The sequence below is a fragment of the Gossypium hirsutum genome, chromosome A08, assembly GCF_007990345.1.
Source record: "Gossypium hirsutum isolate 1008001.06 chromosome A08, Gossypium_hirsutum_v2.1, whole genome shotgun sequence".
Classification (NCBI taxonomy): domain Eukaryota; kingdom Viridiplantae; phylum Streptophyta; class Magnoliopsida; order Malvales; family Malvaceae; genus Gossypium; species Gossypium hirsutum.
In genome coordinates, this window is record NC_053431.1 from 107795482 (window position 1) to 107815635 (window position 20154).

General features: G+C 33.5%; 2 protein-coding genes across 4 annotated transcripts; one reads left to right on the top strand and one right to left on the bottom strand.

The window, feature by feature from the left end:
* The first annotated feature begins 4734 nt into the window (after positions 1-4734).
* LOC107942396 (alpha-N-acetylglucosaminidase) lies at positions 4735-11828 on the top strand. 3 transcript variants are annotated; one of them, XM_016876060.2, is made up of 19 exons: positions 4735-5311; positions 5495-5568; positions 5832-6043; positions 6330-6451; positions 6593-6678; positions 7072-7166; positions 7311-7392; positions 7585-7691; positions 8147-8177; positions 8339-8456; positions 8670-8720; positions 9074-9183; positions 9359-9461; positions 9787-9885; positions 10214-10324; positions 10576-10823; positions 10951-11188; positions 11340-11418; positions 11508-11828. In XM_016876060.2, exons 1-19 carry the CDS (start codon positions 5051-5053, stop codon positions 11741-11743), a joined length of 2463 nt encoding a protein of 820 aa, XP_016731549.1. In that variant the 5' UTR covers positions 4735-5050; the 3' UTR covers positions 11744-11828. The 3 variants fall into 3 exon arrangements, with proteins under 3 accessions (XP_016731549.1, XP_040930299.1, XP_016731550.1); XM_041074365.1 differs by having other exon boundaries at positions 10226-10324; XM_016876061.2 differs by lacking the exon at positions 8147-8177 and having other exon boundaries at positions 8416-8456.
* On the bottom strand, positions 11723-17928 carry LOC107942395 (polyamine oxidase 1). Its single transcript, XM_016876059.2, has 10 exons — positions 17776-17928; positions 17381-17630; positions 17011-17139; positions 16860-16921; positions 16457-16611; positions 15056-15199; positions 13794-13943; positions 12502-12756; positions 12327-12408; positions 11723-12239 (listed from the first exon to the last, which is right to left on the bottom strand). Exons 1-10 carry the CDS (start codon positions 17825-17827, stop codon positions 12037-12039), a joined length of 1482 nt encoding a protein of 493 aa, XP_016731548.2. The 5' UTR covers positions 17828-17928; the 3' UTR covers positions 11723-12036.
* Between the last annotated feature and the right edge of the window lie 2226 nt (positions 17929-20154).

The window sequence follows — 20154 nt, forward strand, 5'->3', positions numbered from 1 at the left end:
TAGAAGAAATCAAGAATATGTGGGAAAATTGGAACTCACCAAGATTGTCAATAGATCCATTACAGCTAGATGAAATGGAGGAAATGAATCTAGTTAATATTCAGGAAGGATAAAAGCCAATTGGAAAAAACCAATTAATATCAAAGAGGTAACCTGGGAAAACGACATCCAAGTAAAAACAAAAAAAAGAAAGCTACGTGGGAAAATGACATTCAAGAAAGCAATTTGGGAAAACGACATCCAAATGCAGACAAAAAAGGAAGCAACGTAGAAGCAACCATGTCAAATCAATGATGAGACATTATCCTTATCAGAAAACTGTGCGGGATTCAAAGGAAATTAAATAGAGTTCAAGAATTCTCCTATAAAAGAAGAGATGAAGGAAGCCTAAGGGGTCATCGAAAAACATTTAGAAAACTTTTTCCTTTCTACTAGTTTTATGTCTAAAGCAAATGGTGAACTTTCCTTTTGTGATATGGCCAAGTTCAATATAGTGTTGTTAGCAGATAATGGTTAGAGGCTTTTGTTCAACCCCACTTCATTGGTAACAAGAGTGACTAGATCTAAATATTATCAATCTATAGATTTCATGAAAGCAAGTTTAGGGACAAACCATTCTCTCATTTGGAGAAGTATTTGGAGTGCTTAAGGCTTTATGAAAGTAAGATTAAGATGGAATGTTGGGTGGTGTCATTGTATCTTAATTTGGAATGACAGTTGGTTGCTTGGCAACTTGCAAGATAGAAATGACTGTAGTGAGTAATTATGTTGATACAATTTCAAATTTGATTAACACAAATGATCTTTCTCTGGCTCGCAATTAGGTGAAAAATGTTGTAGCGTATAGAGGTAAGAATGCATACTTCTGGTCGATGTGAAGCGACTACAAGTTGTTGACTATAGACACCTTAGATAGATATGATCATAGTCTAGTTAATTTATTTCCTGATACTAAAAATTATTATAGACACCTCTGGAAAATTACAACCTCAACAAAAATTAAAAACCAACAATTGGAAAATCCATTACAACTATTGTAACACTCCTCACATGTCTCAATGTATGGTATGAACGAGAGGTGCTACTGGAGCCATAAAAAATCTCGGAATTATTTAAATTTCAAATATCAAAACATTTAGGGTTAATGGCATGGATGACCTCTATACTTTGAGGTTTGTTCTAATGTGGTACCTAATGTTTCAAAATGTCAAATTAAGTACTTGTACTTTATTTTCTTTAACTAATACAGTACCTGACCCTAACAATGTCAGGATTTGTGCTAACGTGGCGTGTCGCTCACTCGGAGCACGCCACATGTCCAGTAATTGACCCTTGATCGCATTTCATAAGCCCTTTTCTGCAATTTTACCTTTTGCTTTTATTTTCCTTAAAAAATTAATATCTCAGATTTTTATTGATTTAATTTGAAAGCAAATAATAAAAGTAAATGAGAATTAAAGGAAAAGTTATAAAAAAAACCCCAAAAACAATTGAGTCATCTCTTTATCCTAAGAAAGTCTATTGAACTGAAAAAATTGAAGAAAGTCTTCTGTATCCATAAGCATGATTTCTCTTTAAACGAGTAATCTTACATTCTAACCAAAAAGTACCATTGCTTGTAGTCATTTGTAATTTTCAACTCTAACAGTAATAAAAAATATGACATTCAAAACCTTAAAAATTGTACAAAAACCTTATACATCTAAAGAAATATAAGTACAGTATCGGAGGAGTCCAATGTGAAACTTTTTTTGTTTAGATATACTATATCGTTAAAAAAGTTTTTGAAATCATTCCATTCAAAGGAAATAGTTTGTGTTGTTTGACAAGACAAAGGATTTTTTTTTCACAAAAAAGCATATACTTTTTTTTTTACAAAAAAGCATACTTTTTTGTTGATACCATAAAAATTATTTTTTTTATTGGTCTAATAATAAATTTAGTCTTCCAATATTTATACCTTTTATAAATCGAGTTCTAACTCTAAAAAACAATAAATTTAGCCCTCAATATTTATAGACATTTTCAATTTAATCCTAATTGTTGGCCCTTTTTTTTCTCTAAGCCTATTCTTTTATGCTCTTAATTGGTGTTATTCAACGCATGAAAACTCAAAGGTTTCCAGTTTCTTATGCTAGAAAGATTATAAATTGTTGATAAAGTTTTTTTTAAACATTTTAGATTAAATAGTGCTTCTTGGATATTGAAAAACTAAAAGGTTTTTAGTTTTCGACACTAGAAAGATCATAAGTTGTAGGCAGGCTCGACCCTGGGGGTCATATGAAGGCGTGGCTGCCCAGGGCCCAAGGCTGAAAGGGGTCCAAAATATTGTTTTCCAATTTTTAAAGGGCCCAAAAAAAATTTTAACTTTTAAGGGCCCAAATTTTTTTTACCAACTTTTAAGGGATCTAAAATTTTTTTCTCCAACTTTTAAGGAATCTAAAACCCCATTTTATTGTTTTGCCTAGAGCCCCAAAAATGTCAAGATCTGGCCTAGTTGTCGGGAAGTTTTTTTTTTATCTATAACTTTTTATGTTAAAAAAATGGTTGTCATGTGCCAACAAACTCAAATCTTACTAGAGTCAAATAAAAAAATATTAAAGAAACTTTATAGCGCCAAATACTAATAAGAATGTTTCGGGCTAAATTTATTGATTTTTTTAAGAATTAGGACTAAATTGATAAAATGTATAAATATTGAATGAAAATTTTTGTTATTAGGCCAATAAAAAAATGCCCTGTCAAGCTTCTATTATCAACTTAACGGCATGTTGACTAAAAAAATCTAATTCCAAAAGCTTTAGTAACTAAATAAAAAATTTTATAATTGCATGACCAAAACAAAACACCCTAATAGTTGAGTGACATTCATGTAGTTTACAACAACCATGTCATCTAGCTATTTTAGACTTAACGACACAGTGACTAAAAAAGCAAATTTAAATAGAGTGGTGATTAAATTGGAAATTTTCATAGTCAAATGACCAAAATAGAAACATGCGAAAAGTTCAGTAACTAATTCAGTAGTTTACCCAAAATTAAATGATGTTTTGGTTTAAATGTTAAAGTCAAATATTTGTTAATTTGTTATTCTCGATGTCACATATTCAAATATTACTATAATTGATTTTTTATTGATTTATAATATATAAAAAGGTAATTTTACCTTCATAATAATATATTTGACCTAGTATATAAAGTGTTATTCTAATAGTTTACAAATTAAGTTGGTGTTTAGTTGATTTGTGATGTCAACCGGGCTTAATATAGACTAATTAATGTTTTTTAAACTAGACCACTTAAAAAATTAAAAATAAAAAAATTTAAAAAATTAGTTCAACCATCAGTTCAATCAATTTTTAACCAGTTCAACCATTGATTTAAACTATCTTTTATCTGGTTCAATCGGTTTGTACCGATTCTTGGCCTAACTGATTCAAAGACACTATTTGTATCGGCACCTCGACTGGTTCCTGGTCCAACCGATTCGACCAACTAATCTGCTCTGGTTCAAACAACACTGAGACCAATTTTACGGTACACCCACATTATGGATGAAAAAAAAAACTTAGGTAAAAAATACATGTAAAAAAAATTTAGGTTTATTGGTAAAATAAGCCCTCGAACTTTTAAAAAAAATCAATTAAGCCCCTCCCAACTTTTTGCACTTAACTGAGCCATTGAACTAGCAAAACAGCCAAATCAACACTTTGACTGACGTTGAGCGATAATTTTTAACAACGCTGATGTAACCATTAATAGATGCCATGTTAGCACCGTTACATTGACATGGTGTTGCCACATCAATGTTAAGTGTTGGAGTGACAATACCATATCATCGTCGGGTGTTGACGTGAGAATGTCATGACATCACCTAGTGCTAACCTAACATTGCCATGTCAGCAAAAGAAAATTTTAAAAAATTAAAAACACTTTAAAATTATTTTTTAAGATAAATACACAATGAATTTAGACACCTATTCGTTTAGATTCATTCTAGAATTACAAATTACACAAAATTTTTTTATAAAAATTAAAAATCATTAAATTTATAATAGTTATTAGAAATTAATTAAAAATCATGAAATTTTGTAAAACTTAATTTTTTTTATATTTTAACTAAAAAACGAAAATCAACTATTTATATCATAAAATCAAGTTAACAAATTTTTTGTTATATTTTTACCTCTCATTTTTCAATTTATGCAAGTTATATTAGTCAAATAATTTAATGAAAATGAGGAAATTAATGTTTTTTTTATAAAATTTTATAAAAGAATTTTTTATTATAAAATTTTATGGTTTTTATTTAATTTCTAATCATTTTTATAATTTTTTTCTAATTTTTATGGGGTTTTTAAATTATTTTATTTATAAAATTTACTTTGCTTAATTAATTTTTAATAATTATTATAAATTTTAATATTTTTTATAATATTTTATAATTCTAAAATGTATCTGTCGAAATTCGGGACAACCATTTTCAAATTCATTATACACGCATCTTAAAAGTATTTTTAAAATATATTTATTTATTTTTGCTGACCTAACACTGTTATGTCAGCGCTGGAGAATGACATGGCATATCAATAAACGGTGCTAAAGTGGCGTTTGCTAACTAATCTATCGATGGTTAATCTTAGTTAAAAGGTTGATTTGATTAGTTTGACTAGTTCATAGCTTAATTGGGTATAAAAAGATGAGAGAAGGTTAATCAATATTTTCGAAAAAGTTTGAGTTTAGGCAAAATTTTATGTTTAAACAACCCTTAAGTTGAAATAAGTAAGTTAATTTGCTTTAAGTTGAAATTTCATCACATGATTGACGAATCATATAGAAACAAATACCAGCAATAAAGATAACGAGAACCGCCACAATGAGTGTTAAACAGGCGGCACGTACAAACATGACGCTCGTGTCAGTCTTGATTGTTTACTCTTGGGGATTCTGTTTTTCGTTTGCTTCACTTGAACAAGTTACGCGCGGTATAAACAAGGGTGAAAATGATGATAATGAAGATTAAGCCTTGTTATTTTGGAAGCAATTGCATATGGCAGTGGCAATTATCAGAATTCTGAACAATTCCCTCACAATGAAATTCATCATTGGTGATGTACTAATTATCATCTTCATCTTGTTTATAACGCGACTGCCGCAATCCTTTTCAACAACGGAAGCAATTCAGCCATCACTCACTCGGTTAGATTCCAAACGCTCGTCTCCATCTGTTCAAGAATCGGCTGCTAAAGCCGTTTTGGGAAGATTTCTCCCTACCCATTTGCACAGTTTCCACTTTAAGATTGTCTCCAAGGTATTTCCTTTGAATCTAATTTCAATTGGGTTTGGTTTGCTAGTTCCTGCTATTGCCATTCGTTGCAAGGAAGAATTAGTTATTGGCTCCTTAAAAGGAAAATTAGCATAATTGCAATTTGACGTGTTGCTGCTGTTGTTGTTACTATCTTTGACTTTTAGTGTTTTCTGTTCCGAGTATCAGGATGTTTGTGGCGGACAAGGTTGCTTTTTGATAGAAAATTACGATGGCCCAACCGAAAATGGACCCGAGATACTGTATGTGCAAATCAGTTTTGTAATTGTTGAGTGTGAGGATGGATGTCTTTTTATGCTTGGTTGTGTTGTTCTGAACTTCTGGGATTTTAATTAATTTGACTAGTGATCATATCCTACAACATGTAGGTAATGTCACTCATCATTAAAAAGATGATACTATGGTTTTCGCCCGATTGTTTTCTTTTTTGCTTCATTTTAAGTAAGACAGTTTAAAACGCTTTAACTGTTTTCGCATTTTTTATGCTGCTCTTTTTCAACTCCAGAATTAAAGGTACCACAGCAGTTGAAATTGCCTCTGGCCTCCACTGGTATATTAAATATTTCTGTGGTGCTCATGTATCTTGGGACAAGACTGGTGGTGTGCAGTTAGCCTCTGTTCCCAAGCCAGGGTCATTGCCCCTTGTAAAAGACAGCGGTGTGTTGATTCAACGGCCAGTACCATGGAACTATTACCAAAATGTTGTTACTTCTAGTTGTAAGTATATGAATCTTTGTTCCTGCCTTCACTCCTTCCAATCATCATGATCATTGTATGTTTGCTTAACATCAAAGAAGGAAGAATAAGGTTATATAGGTTTAGGGTGTTTTATAGTTGGAATGTAGCTGTAGTGTATTTTATGGTACTTAAATGTCTTATTATAATAAACTAACAAGTGATTTGACAGTGAGAACAAGATGATAACAACAGATATATAGCTTTAGACATTTCATGATGCTGGTCAAATTTAATACTCACTGCAATATCAAATCCTTCCTTGCAGATTCATATGTCTGGTGGGATTGGGAAAGATGGGAGAAAGAGATAGACTGGATGGCTCTCCAAGGAATCAACCTGCCTTTGGCATTTTCAGGACAAGAAGCCATATGGCAAAAAGTTTTCATGGTGAAGAACTTTTATTGTTATTAAGCATATTGATTTGCCTATACAGATCATAAATTATCAGTTTTCTCTTGCTTTAACATTATCTATACATGACGACTTATTTCCTTCTATATCTACTGAGAATTGGCTTCTAATTTCCAGGGGTTTAATATTAGCATGGAAGATTTGAATGATTTCTTTGGTGGACCGGCTTTCCTTGCTTGGGCTCGCATGGGAAATTTACATACGTAGGTTAAACATGGTTTGATCAGCTGTAATCCTATTTCTCAAACATAATGGCTGCAAGTAGAAGTTACTGTTGAATCTGCCATTAGATGTTCTAGTACTAGAAAGGGTTTGAGTGAAACTTTACCCATAAAGGCATGACTAACCAAAAACGGGTTTTATACACACAACAAATGTTGATTTGTGTTCTATTTATTCTTTCTCATTATGGTTAAACTTCTGCAGTAGCACATGTCTAGCTTTTACCAAAAAATGGTTATACACAAGGCATGATCATGATATATTCCTAAAGTTATCTTAACTGTGGATTGTTCACTTTGTACTGAGTCCTGTAATCAGCATATTTATCTCCAGCTTTTGTCTTTCTGGACCTATGATTTTTTTTTTTGTCATAGTTGGGGTGGTCCTTTATCCAAAAACTGGTTGAAACAGCAGTTGGTTTTACAGAAGAAGATATTATCTCGGATGTTAGAGCTAGGCATGACTCCAGGTACAGTTAAATTTTCTGATATAGTTTAATTGTTTCCGTTGCAATGTTTATGTCTACTTTTTTTTCCTTAAAGGTCTATACATTAGTTATTGCAGAAAAAATTATGTTTGAGCTGATAAATTATATTGTTTTCGATCTGTCTAGTGCTTCCTTCTTTCTCTGGGAATGTTCCAGCAGCTTTGAAGACAATTTTTCCTACAGCTAATATAACTAGACTAGGGGACTGGTACTGAATTTTCTTATTCTCAAAAGTACACTATGAATTAATCATACAATTCCTTATGGGTTTCACATGACAACTTTAATTGTTAGTTGTAATTATTTTGGACCACAGACATCATGCACTGAAAAAATCTTATCTGATTAAGAATTATTTATTAAAAGCATGAGTTTACTGTTCTGTTTTAACCCCTAATAGGAACACAGTGGACAGTGATCCCCGTTGGTGCAGTACTTATCTCCTCAATCCTTCTGATCCGTTATTTGTTGAGATTGGAGAGGCTTTTATCAAAATGCAAATCAAAGGTCTGTGCTCATATAGAAGTGTTAAATATTTGCATTAGTAATGTTTTAGGTAACATTCTGCATTTAACATGGATAAGAATATATAAAGGAAAATCTTAATAGAATCAAGAAAACCTGAACTAAAATAAGTCAAACATTATTTATATACCAGATGAAATTTAGGTATATCACCTTTACTGAGAATTTATATGTGTTAGTGCACAATGCTCATATATGAGAGTGAGCACACGAGAATGAATATATTAACATCATTTGTGCAAAGTAGTAAAGAAATGGTACTGGCAAGAAAACGTAAGCCACTTATTACTGAATTGGTAATACATTTTATGTTCCCGCTACCGTGATATATACTTTTAAAAGCTCTGAGGCTAAATATGAGCATTACACAATTTCTTCTCTTCTTAATGTGTTGATTATTTCTTGTGGGTTCATACTCTCTTCATCTACTTCAATAGAATATGGTGACGTGACTGACATCTACAACTGGTAATTTACCTCAATCTATTTAGTTACTGTATTTTTCCATCATATTTATTTTCTCCTCTTGCTTTAACCTATTAGAAGTAGATCTTCTCATTCTTCCTTTGTTTTTGAATTTTACATTGTCTTAGTGACATTGAAGAAATATATGTTTCTGTAATATGCAGTGACACCTTCAATGAAAATTCCCCGCCTACAAATGATACAACATATATCTCATCACTTGGTGCTGCTGTGTACAAAGCAATGTCCAATGGTGACAAGGATGCTGTGTGGTTGATGCAAGTATGATGGTTATTTCTGCAACATTGCCTCCTCTTTTATTCTGTTTATTCTTTTGCAAACAGTTAATCATATTTCCATAAAATGACATGATGTAGATTTGACATTGTTATATCATTGCGTTGCAAAATTACAAGGCCAAATTTAAGTTGGATCCTATAACATAGGTTTCTTTTACCAGTTAAAGTATTGCCACATTATTCTACCAATATGCAGGGTTGGCTTTTCTACTCGGACTCAACTTTCTGGAAGCCACCCCAAATGAAGGTATATATGAACCTAGGACAATAGTTAGTAGCTATCATCTTTTGTTCTTACCTTGTTATTATTATAAAAGTTTGCAACTTTTATTAATCTAAAATATTCAGCTGATTGGGAAAGTATTGTTTTATCCTTTCACCGAAGTATAAAGCAATTGCCTATACAAGCTGCTTTGGGAACTGTTGTTTGGGGTTTTAGGATTTGGACAACATTGGAATAAGGGTTAAATTGTTACAAAAGCTAGAATGCTTCAATAGAAAAATAAAGAAGTCATTTGGCATATTATTGCTTAAGAAATAGTACTTTTTGGGCACCATATTGTAAGTGATTTGATCATATAAATCTGGTAATATTCACAGGCACTTTTACATTCTGTTCCAGTGGGGAAAATGATAGTTCTTGATTTATTCGCTGATGTCAAACCAATATGGGCAACTTCTTCTCAATTTTATGGCACTCCTTATGTCTGGTAGTTCTCTTATCATTGTCTCCTGCAATTTCATGGCATTCCATAGCCATTAGCAAGATATTTACTTATTGAAATGTCTTTCTTAATTCAGTTATATTCTTTTTTTTCTTCTTGAACATGTAATTTGATGTTTGTATTACAGAATATCACTTTATGTTAAGTATCTCTTTATCAGGTGTCTACTGCATAATTTTGGAGGAAATATTGAAATGTATGGAACATTGGATGCAATTTCTTCAGGTCCAGTGGATGCTCGCATCAGTAAAAATTCAACCATGGTAGGCAGAGTGCCTTGCGTTTAAATATCTTCTAATCATTGCTAGAAACAAACATTTCAAATAATTAAAGCTTTTAGGCTTAGAGTGTCTTAGGAAAATTGCTTTATATAATGCAACATGGTGGTGGAGGTTAAAAGTCATATAATTTCTATGCCTATATTTTATTTGTGATGTCATCTTTTGCCCATTCTTTTTAACTTCTTGCATTCAACGGTGTTAGATGATTTTTAGGTGTATAACATATATGAACTTTTGGTACTTTCATGATCTGACATATTACTTTTATGGAACAGTTTCAATCATGGAACTTTTTTATAATGTGTAGGTCGGTGTTGGCATGTGCATGGAAGGAATAGAGCAAAATCCGGTTGTATATGAGTTCATGTCTGAAATGGCATTTCGAAAGGAAAAAGTTCCAGTTCTGGTAATCAACTTGTTTTGACATCTTTTCAATTGCTTGAAGTGCATTTTGTTTCATAACTAGAAAGTGATGGAACTTCCATTTCTTTCTCTTCCTTATCATTGTCGAAATAAAAGTCCATTTTATATATATATTGATGGAAGTCCATTATATTTCTAGCTGGTAGTGACTGACACAGAGACACATGTTGGGCGTGTTAATTCTGATGTTGTGAACCATCACTGACAATGAGGATCATGAGAATATTGAGATGCATGCAGTGATAGTGCTCGTTTTTATTTCTTTTTAAGCGTGGAGGTTGTTTGGCAGTAGCTAACTTCTTGTTTTGTAGGAATGGCTGAAGACCTACACCCACAGACGTTATGGTAAATCAGTTCAACAAATTAAAGAAGCATGGGCAATTTTGTATCACACAGTTTACAATTGCACAGATGGAATCGCCGTATGTTTCAATGCACCGATGAACTGCAAATTCCTATTTCATATTACTTCCCTCTATAAGAATTACCTTAAAGGAAATAGATCTAATTGTTGAACTCCATTATGGAATTATTTGATATGTTTCAGCAATATATACACATGGAATAAATATTCCAGCTGCTAAATTTTTCTGAGTTCTGTAATTTAGGACCCATCAATAAATTTATATAGTCATTTATATAGGACCTGATTTTGGATTTTCCTTTGTTGCAGGATCATAACATTGATTTCATAGTCAAGTTTCCAGATTGGGACCCATCAATAAATTTTGGATCTCGACCATCAAAGCTAAACAGTATGCATACATTCCGCTCAAGAACCAGAAGCAGAAGATTCTCATTTCAGGAACGTAGCTCTGATCTGCCTCAAGCGCATTTGTGGTATTCTACTCATGAGGTTGTCAATGCTTTAAAGCTCTTCCTTGCGGCTGGAAATGATTTAGCTGGGAGCCTCACATATAGGTTACTCCTTTTTCTTTTTCATATTTCGCTATAACAATTTAAAAGCAAGAGGAATAAAAGCAGCTTCTAATAGAGAGGGTAAAATATGAGTAAGGACTATATCCACTTATTCACGGTTTGTTGACAGATACGACTTGGTCGACTTAACACGTCAAGTGTTGTCAAAGCTAGCAAACCAAGTCTATTTGGATGCAATAAATGCTTTCCGAAGGAAGGATGTCAAAGCTTTGAATATTCACAGCCAGAAGTTCATTCAACTAATAAAGGATATTGATGTACTACTAGCTTCTGATGACAATTTTCTGCTTGGAACATGGCTTGAAAGTGCAAAACTCTTGGCAGAAAACCCAAGTGAGATGAGACAGGTGTGTACAAATATTTTCCTCATTGTTTTGTTACTTCAAAACCAAATCATATATATTTGGTTTTCTTTATAACCCTATCCATTCGACAGTATATACCATTGTTCGATTTTGATTGGAATGCTGCTGAAGTTATATTTATTCTGTGCGACAGTATGAATGGAATGCTAGAACGCAAGTGACAATGTGGTTTGATACCACACCAACCAATCAAAGCAAGCTTCATGACCATGGTAATTTTGAACATATTGCCATCATCCAATATAAATTGAAGTTTTAATCACCGATCTACATTTAAATTCTTTTTGTCGGTTCTGATTAGCCAACAAGTTTTGGAGTGGACTGCTGGAAGGGTACTATTTGCCACGAGCTTCAAGCTATTTTAGCTATTTGTTCAAAAGCTTAGAGAAAAATGAGAGTTTCAAATTGGTGGAATGGAGGAAACAATGGATATCATTCTCAAATAAGTGGCAAGCAGGCCTTGAGCTGTACCCAGTGAAGGCCCAAGGAAATTTCCTTACTATAGCCAAGGCTTTATTTGACAAATACCTAAGTTAATCATAGTATTAAGATGGAATTAAAAATCCTGGGTTTTTCTTTTTAAGTACAATTAGAATACAGCATGTGATTTCTTTCTTTTTCATTTTGCTTTATCTATCATTTCTCACAACTGATACAATATGGATTGCGGAGCCGTGGAACTTCCCACTTTAGCCAACTTTTCCATTTCTCTATTCTCATTTCACCTTGTGGATTGTGTTAAGGGGTCGATCTACATTTGTGTCCAAACCATCCTTCTCATTCTTCATGATTTTGGTACTATTGAAGTTGTCAAAGTTCGGTCCATATAGTCACAAGATCGCTTCCGGAATGCCAAGCTTGCCGCTGAGATACAATTGTGTGGGAACATCACATTTGTGGAGACCTGAGACTGCATCCGCCTGAGTCAGAGTCAATGCTAACAAGGGCTCTAACAAGAAATTTTGGTTCTGTTTGTCGTTCTGTCTTTCATCTTTTCTCATTTCTTCCAGTACTGCCTTACTAGTATCAATGCCTGTAACAGTTGTTCAAAAATATTAGCAAAACCTTAAACAATAAGATCCATTCACCAATCGGTTTAGAAAATAGCCTCTACCCTCACCTGCAAGGTGTCCACCATGTACATAGCCATTAAATCTTTCACTCGTGTGTTCACCAGTAAAGAAAATGCGTCCCACTGGGGCCTATACAATTTTTTAAAAAAAAACATAAGAAAATAATTGTTAAACCATGATTGACTAAAATTTGAGAACATAAATAAATAAATTATGAGTTACCTTAATATCATTAATGACTTGGTTATTAGATATCATAGGGTAGTTGCTGTAGCTGCAACGCTGGAACCTGTTATTCCACCAGCGGGGAACAAGTATATCAGTGGCATCGGGTATGTCAGACCCGAACATGTCCCTAAGCACAACCATAGCTTCCTTCAATGTCTCTTCATCGGATTGAGATTCCACACGCTTCGATTCATCGTTCGTTAACGTTACAACCAAAATATTTGAACCAGGGTATGCATTCTCCATGTGCTGATGGCATAGCAACAGATCAGCAGCCAATTTTAGATGAATTCCAGGAATAGCTAAAAATAAATGGATGGATGATATAATCTCATAGATGCTAAAAGATTTAGGATTCTAATCAAAATACTTTTTATTATTTAAAAAAGAACACAAGATAAGGTCAGTATAATCCCATTTTAGCCTCAATGGGCCACACCATGATCATTAAAAAGTTTGTTTTCTTCAATGTCAAGAAATTAAAGTAATTCATGATTTCTTGGTAATCAAACTGATTATCAAAAGGCATTTCATCCTCTCTCAAAAGAAAAAACACAGAAAACAGCTCATAGTGACTGGTACCAACAATGCAACCAATTCACAGCTCTAAGCCAGTGAATGTGACAAAAACAGGCACATCATTGAAGGAGCAACTATGCCGTATCAATATTTCTGGTGGACTGAACTGATGACTGGAGTATATACATACCAAGATCAGAATAAATCTAGATATGACCCACAAATAGTGGGACTTAAACTGGAATAAAATCTTTACTAAGAACCCGCACATGATTTGCACAAGTCGAGACTCAAACTTGGGAATTCAAAGTTGCCGGGACCTACCATTGGGATGATTCCATATATTCAAACACATAATATTAGTCATCAAATTTAAACATATCACGTAGGCTGCTAGGTTGTTAAATGTTAATCATAGCCCCTAACAGATAAGACAACCAACAAAGTCAACCACCAGCTTCATTAAAAAAGTAATACTATTACTATATGCCAATAATTACTGAACCAGTATTTAGCGGCTGCATAATCATTTACGTAACACAAAAACGTTGTCATTTTATGCAGGAAAAACGGGCTTTTTTTATTCCTACATGATGAATGGAGCAGCCTAGGATCAAGGACAGTGCACACCACAAAGCATTCTTTAAGTAGCAAGAAAAATGAAGATTGAATTTTATAATACTGAGGTGGCAGCAAGAGAATTGTTAGATAAAAATATCAAAGTTAGCTGGCAACAATATTATAAAGGAAATAACGATTAAACCAACCTGCCAAAACGTGTAATAGCCTCTCCTCTCGTGAGCATAGATAAAGAACTCTTTTCCAGGCCCACAAGGCCAGAACTTATACGGAAACTTGAGGAAGATCTTGGTATACACCATCACATCACATTTCTCTATCGCTTCCGTTTTCCACCTCTATAATCATTAAATATATTTACGTTAATCAAGCAAAAGAAAATTTGCGATAATGAACAGAAATTTTAAACGATTAAGCAATCTTAAGCAGGGGGGCCACTAGAAAAAATATGCATTATAAAAAGGAAAGTCTTAGTCCAAGACATCTCCAAGCTCATTACGTGTAAAAGTGCAAGTGGGGGATATTTCCTTTCAACTTTTTGCAAGTGGTCTATTAAATAAAAGAATTTACGAATTTGGTTCCAACAACCACAGTATCCACACCTGAGCCCTACATGTTAATTAAAGGCATGAATTTCATGCTCATCCTCATAAACAGACCCAAATATTTTTTCAAGGATTATTGACCACTTTCTCCATCCAACTCCAGTTCTACTACATATCACTATCAATCATTGGGGTGAATATATGATGTCTCTGTCTCCTAAGGGCTAGATTAAACATGGCTTACCTGCTCAGAAAAATGCTTAAATCATAGGTTGACCCATACTCTCCCTACATTTTTAAGTTCTTAAGAAAGCTAGCCATGAAGTTAAGTCTAACATTGCTAAGATTAACATGTTTAATTAATAATTGGTAATTATAGTATCTTGCAGTATCACTTACAATTTATATTCCGTTTTTAGTCAAGTAGTACCATTCAAGAAAATGAAATGCAGCTGTACAATATATTTTATTTACAAATGATCACCCCCAAAAGTACACGTGTTGTGGTAAAATAAAAATTCTCAACTTCTCAAGAATCTCAACGCTAGAAAAGAGATAATCACGTGAACCTATGGGTTACAAAATCTGTGAATCATCGTGCAACCCATGGTATTTGCATATAATAAAGGCACCTCGAAAATATATATTCCTTTCATCACCCATCAGCAAACTCTATTTAATACAGCTAAGTGGCTATAACCATGAACTTTGACTCTTTCTAACTTTATGATATTTAATATTGTGGCCCACACACCTTAAGAAAACAAGAAAACAAGTTTGGCAACTCGCATCTATGAGGACCTATAGCCTAGCGTTCTCACCCTATTGATTCAACGGTCAAAGATCCTCCTAAAGAACATAATTTTGATGAACAAGTGTTCATAGAAATGCAAGAGGATACTTACAGGCAAGGGTGGCCTGAAGGAAATGAGGTCGCTTTGAAGAACACCAATGCTAGCAGACAAAATCACGTAGTCGGCTTCGTAAACGCAACCATCCTCTGTTCTCACTGTGACGCCGTTTCTCGAGTGCTGTAATTCCCTAACAACCTGCCCCAAGTCCATGCACAAAAAAGTAAACATACTTAAACAGCAACATATTAGTTAATTGAAATTTTTTAAAAAGAAAAGTTTAAACGTCTCCTCGGATTCTGAGAAGTCAAAGCTACAAAACCTATGCAATTCAAATACCAGAAGCGATCAGGCAGAAAGGGAAGGATTTATTGAAGGAGGTACATGGAGCCCATACCCTCGTTACCCATTTAATGGGGGGGGGGGTTCTACAAGGCATCGTGAACAGTAGGGAAGGAAAGAAAAAGGTAATTGATGTCTGATTTTAGAGCAACGATAGTGAAAACAACAACATATTAAATGAAGAAACTGACAAGACTCTCTATTTGCATGTCCCTATGTAAGTTGTGACAAGACATCTCAACACCAGGGTGTTGTTATCTGGTCATTGTGGACACTGCAGAATACTGAAAATTGGAGAATTCGGGGCCCTCCTAATAGATGATTAGTAATGAACAAAAAGAAAAAACTAATGGATGATTAGTGTGCGAGGCAAAATTGACTTTAATTGTTTCAAAAAATTGAACTCATGTGTATATAATTAAACTGAAAATTATAAGGTACTGTTTTACGAGTTTCCCGCTTTGCATCATTGAAAAAGTTCATAACTGGGAACATAACCAACATTTGAGTTTGACTAACTATTTTCTTGCTTCCAAACATTGATGATATCATTACAATGATGGAAAAGAGTTAAGCTTATGAGTCAAGAAAAGAAACAACCAAAAAAATCCAAAATTTTCAACGAAAAATATATATATTAGCATTTGTACTAATGACTAATTAGCAGACGTTTCTAAGATCATGATGATGACAGTAAAAAAAAAAAGAAAACAAAAAGAAGAGGAGAAACATAATTAATCAACAAACGAAACTGAAAAATAGAAACTAAAAAAACACAGTTGACCCTCCATGGTGAAATACCGAAGAAAAGGATGGATCATAAAAATAATAATGAACAAAGGTGTTAAAATAACTTTTAGTCAACGTCATCATCTGAAAACTCCCAAAAGTGGGTCAATCAATCTTAAAAACAAAAGGAAAACAGTGGATGCATATAAAAGTAAAACTACGCCTCAGAAATTTTTTTTTTTGGGGGGGGGGGGCACCCTTCCTGTTTCCTTTGTTTTCATTCCATGATCGAGTTAAAGAAACAAAACGATTATATTATATGGACTAAAATTTTGATTAAAATAAAAGAAAAAGCAAAAGAAATCAAAAGGTTGGTATTCATACCTTGTTCAGTTTCAGGCGATTGTCCAGGATTTTACCCTCCAAGGTAAATAGAAATTCCTCGGCCATTTTATACAGTAAATATTCATAACCTCTTTCATCTGCCACCAAAAACTCTCTTTCCCCAAAATCTACGTAAGTTGATATTGGCTCCACCTCTGTATGCTAAAACAAGAAGCATCAGCCAAATAGGACTGGATATTTTATGCATTTCAATGTGAAAGTAGGAAAAAGAAATTTGAAATAGAAATTTCTAATGACAGGATTTTTCGGAGCATATTTTCACAAAGGAAAAGAACCGATCCAAAATTCCAAATGCATGAATGAAAACACTAAAATATTTTCATTTGCATTGCTTTTCTTGGCATCCAAGCAGGGGAAAGCAAAAATGAGTTGCTCGACTTGCCTGCCATCTCAAAATCGTGTAATATAAAGTCAATTGCGAGCTCTATTGGTGTCTTCGGTGTTCTAAAAAAAACAAATGAACAGGAAAAATTAATTCAACGATGGCTAATTAGTAAATTAATAATTATGAAACAATCGTATATTCTTCTTACAAAGTAAAGTCGGTTCTATTGGTGGCATCTTCCACACAGTTTGACTCGAGGCCCTTTAGTTTCTGAATCGCTGAGTCCACCGCCTTCTTGTACGAGTCGGCGGCGATTCCACTTGGAAATATCTTCCCGCTGCAACTCATTCGTAAAAAAAAAAATCAGCTTAAATTCATCCAGACGCAGAATTTCATTTCATTTTTATCACGAAAAAACAGAGACTCAACAGAAAAAAAAATTAATAATTTACGCCGGCGAATCAAAATGTCCATGTAGCGTTGCCCGCAGAAAAAAAAGAAAAAAAGAAGCTAATTCTCAAAGCTCAATCATTCACCGCCAAAGAAAAAAGGTAAAGAGAAAAAAAAAGGATTCGGACCTCCGATCGTAGATGTTATAGCGGGCATTGCTGTAGTCAGAGAAACAGGTTCGGAGGCCAAGCTTCGCGGCAATCTCCCAAACCGGGTTGGACTCTTTGCCACCTACACCGGCAATCCAACCCGCTCCCAGCTCCACCGAGACGTCTCCGAACTTCTCTTTCCGGATCCTACCGCCAATTCTATCAGACGCTTCTAAGATCAACAAATCCCCAATTCCATTCTCAGCCAAAACCTTCGCCGCCGATAAACCTATCCAGAATTTTTAAAAATAATCCATCAATTAAAACGATATTTTTTAAAATTATAATATATCATAACAACATGTAATATACACGTGTTTGCTCGTTTAACAGAATAAATTCACTGTTAAATCAAATTGTTTAACGATACAGACCAGAGACGCCGGCGCCGATGATAATAACGGACGACCGAGGAGAAGGCTCCATTAGAGAGAGAAAAAATTAAAGATGGAAGAGAAAATGGGAAGGAAAAGGGAAATTCAAATGACTGTAGATTTTGTGTCTGAGTAGTGATGGCAAGACAAAACAGAAATAGCGGGAGTCCGTTTATAAAGGAGTTTTTTTTCGCTATTTTTGTATTTTTTTAAATTTATTAAATACTAGTAATTAAATAAAAAAATAGTTTTTTTTTTTTTTATCTTTACAAAGTGTACATTTAAGTTTTGTGATGGTTAAGTAGGGAGATGGGAATTTGTACTGGTAATTGACGAGGAGTTGACGCGCCGTCCATCCAAAAGTAGATATTTAGTTATTACGTCAACAACCATGAAATTTACTTGCATTTGTTTAATCACTAACTAATGTCATTATTCACATAGATAGTCGGTTTGAGTGAAAACGTTTTCAATTTCATCCTCCACTCAACTGCTTTGTAAGTTCCAAATCCGCTGTTTCATTAATTTTCCTACGTTTGTTCATCCATATTTCTTTATTGGCAAAACAATATTGTATTATTCATCAAAGGAAATTAACAAAGTTCCCAAAGTTAACCGGCAAACATACAAAGTAATTCAAAATCTATCAAGCATATTCTCTAAGCTTTCAGATTTCAATTACAACAATACAATTATTTAAATGGAGCGGGTAAACCATCTTTGTTCAGAATGAAAATTAAAAAAGATTTAACCCATCCCTCAATGCACATCCTTTTTCTAAAATGTGCTGCCACCCAATCAGTGGCTTAATTAGTTTCTCTTTTGATCAAAATTGAACTTCAAAATGTTGAAATCCTTACTCAAGTTGTCAATTCTACTAAGCCTAGGATAAATATGCTATATCCTCCTTTTGTCTTTGTTGGTAACCTCATCAAAAACAACTTCGTATTCCGTCCCAATAATTACTTTATCCAAATTCTTCTTGACAACCAACTTCAGGCCTAAATAGACTGTAACAGTTCGGTTTAGACCCTAGTCGGAATAGTGGTTTTGGGACCACAGTCTGATTCAAAAAAATATTTTAATATTATTTTCCGTGCTTATAATATGTGAATTGATATCTGTGAAAATTTCGTGTGAAAATTTTATCGCTTGTGTGACCGATTTGATAAAAAGATTTAATCGCGTAAAATGTAAAAGTGGCTAGCTATTTGTTAAAAGTACTTAAGTGTTATGTTTTATTAAAGGAAAGGTCCTTAAGTTGTAATTTGACCATGACTATTGGGATTGGTCATAAATGACCTTAAAATGGATGAATTTTAATGTTTTAAACAAATGTTAAAATGATAAATTATGTAATAATGTTGATTAAATAAAACAAAACATGAATTTAGTGTTATATTCATCATCTTTGCCGAAAATACAAGGAAAAAGAAAAGAAAATAAGCTTCCTAGGGTTCGGCTAAGGAAATTGGTGACTAAGGTATGGTTTTTTATCCGTTTTTGATAATTTCTACGTTTTTGTGATCGTTGCTTAGTAATCTTTCAAGCCCATTCCTCAATTTCTGAGTTTGATTATGATTTTAAGATGTGCCATTGTTGATAATGTGAGTTTTATGAAGTTTGATGATAGAAAATGAAAGAAATGTGTTGGGTTAATATGTTTTGTATTTGAATTTTTGATGAATTTAAGTATTTTGGACTAATTTGTGAAAATGAGAAATTGAGGGACTAAAATGTGAAATAAATCAAATATGTGGGCTTATATGAACTACATGAAAATTTGGCTAAGCATGCGTATAAAGAAATTTTGTATATTTTGTGATTTTTGTGATTAAGGACTAAAGTGTTACATCGTGAAAATATGAGGGCTAATTTGTAAAATACCCTAAATATGTGTATATGGATTGAATTGAATGATTTTTTGAATAAAAGAGTTAAATTTGAATGTGCATAGATCAAGAACCAAAGAAAACAGAATTAGATTGGGGAAAGTCAAAAGTAGTTAAATAGCCGTTCATTTTCGTACGAGGTAAGTCTATATACAAATAAATGTGATTGAATTGATTTATTCATGCTTATATGATACTGAATTGTGATGAATGGTTATAGAAGCTGGATATTTGAAATTGAGAAAATTTCGATAATGTGACGACGTCCGAAAGCCCTGTAGAACCATAGGAATAGTTAGGATACATATGTCATGACATAGGATTCCGATATGAGTTATCGTGTAAAACCACGTTTGGGATGTTGGCATCGACTTGATATTTACATGTAAGACCATGTCTGGGACATCGGCATCGTATTTGATTTCGTGTAAGACCTTGTCTAGGACAGTAGCGTCGATATTTGATTACATGTAAGACCAAGTCTGGG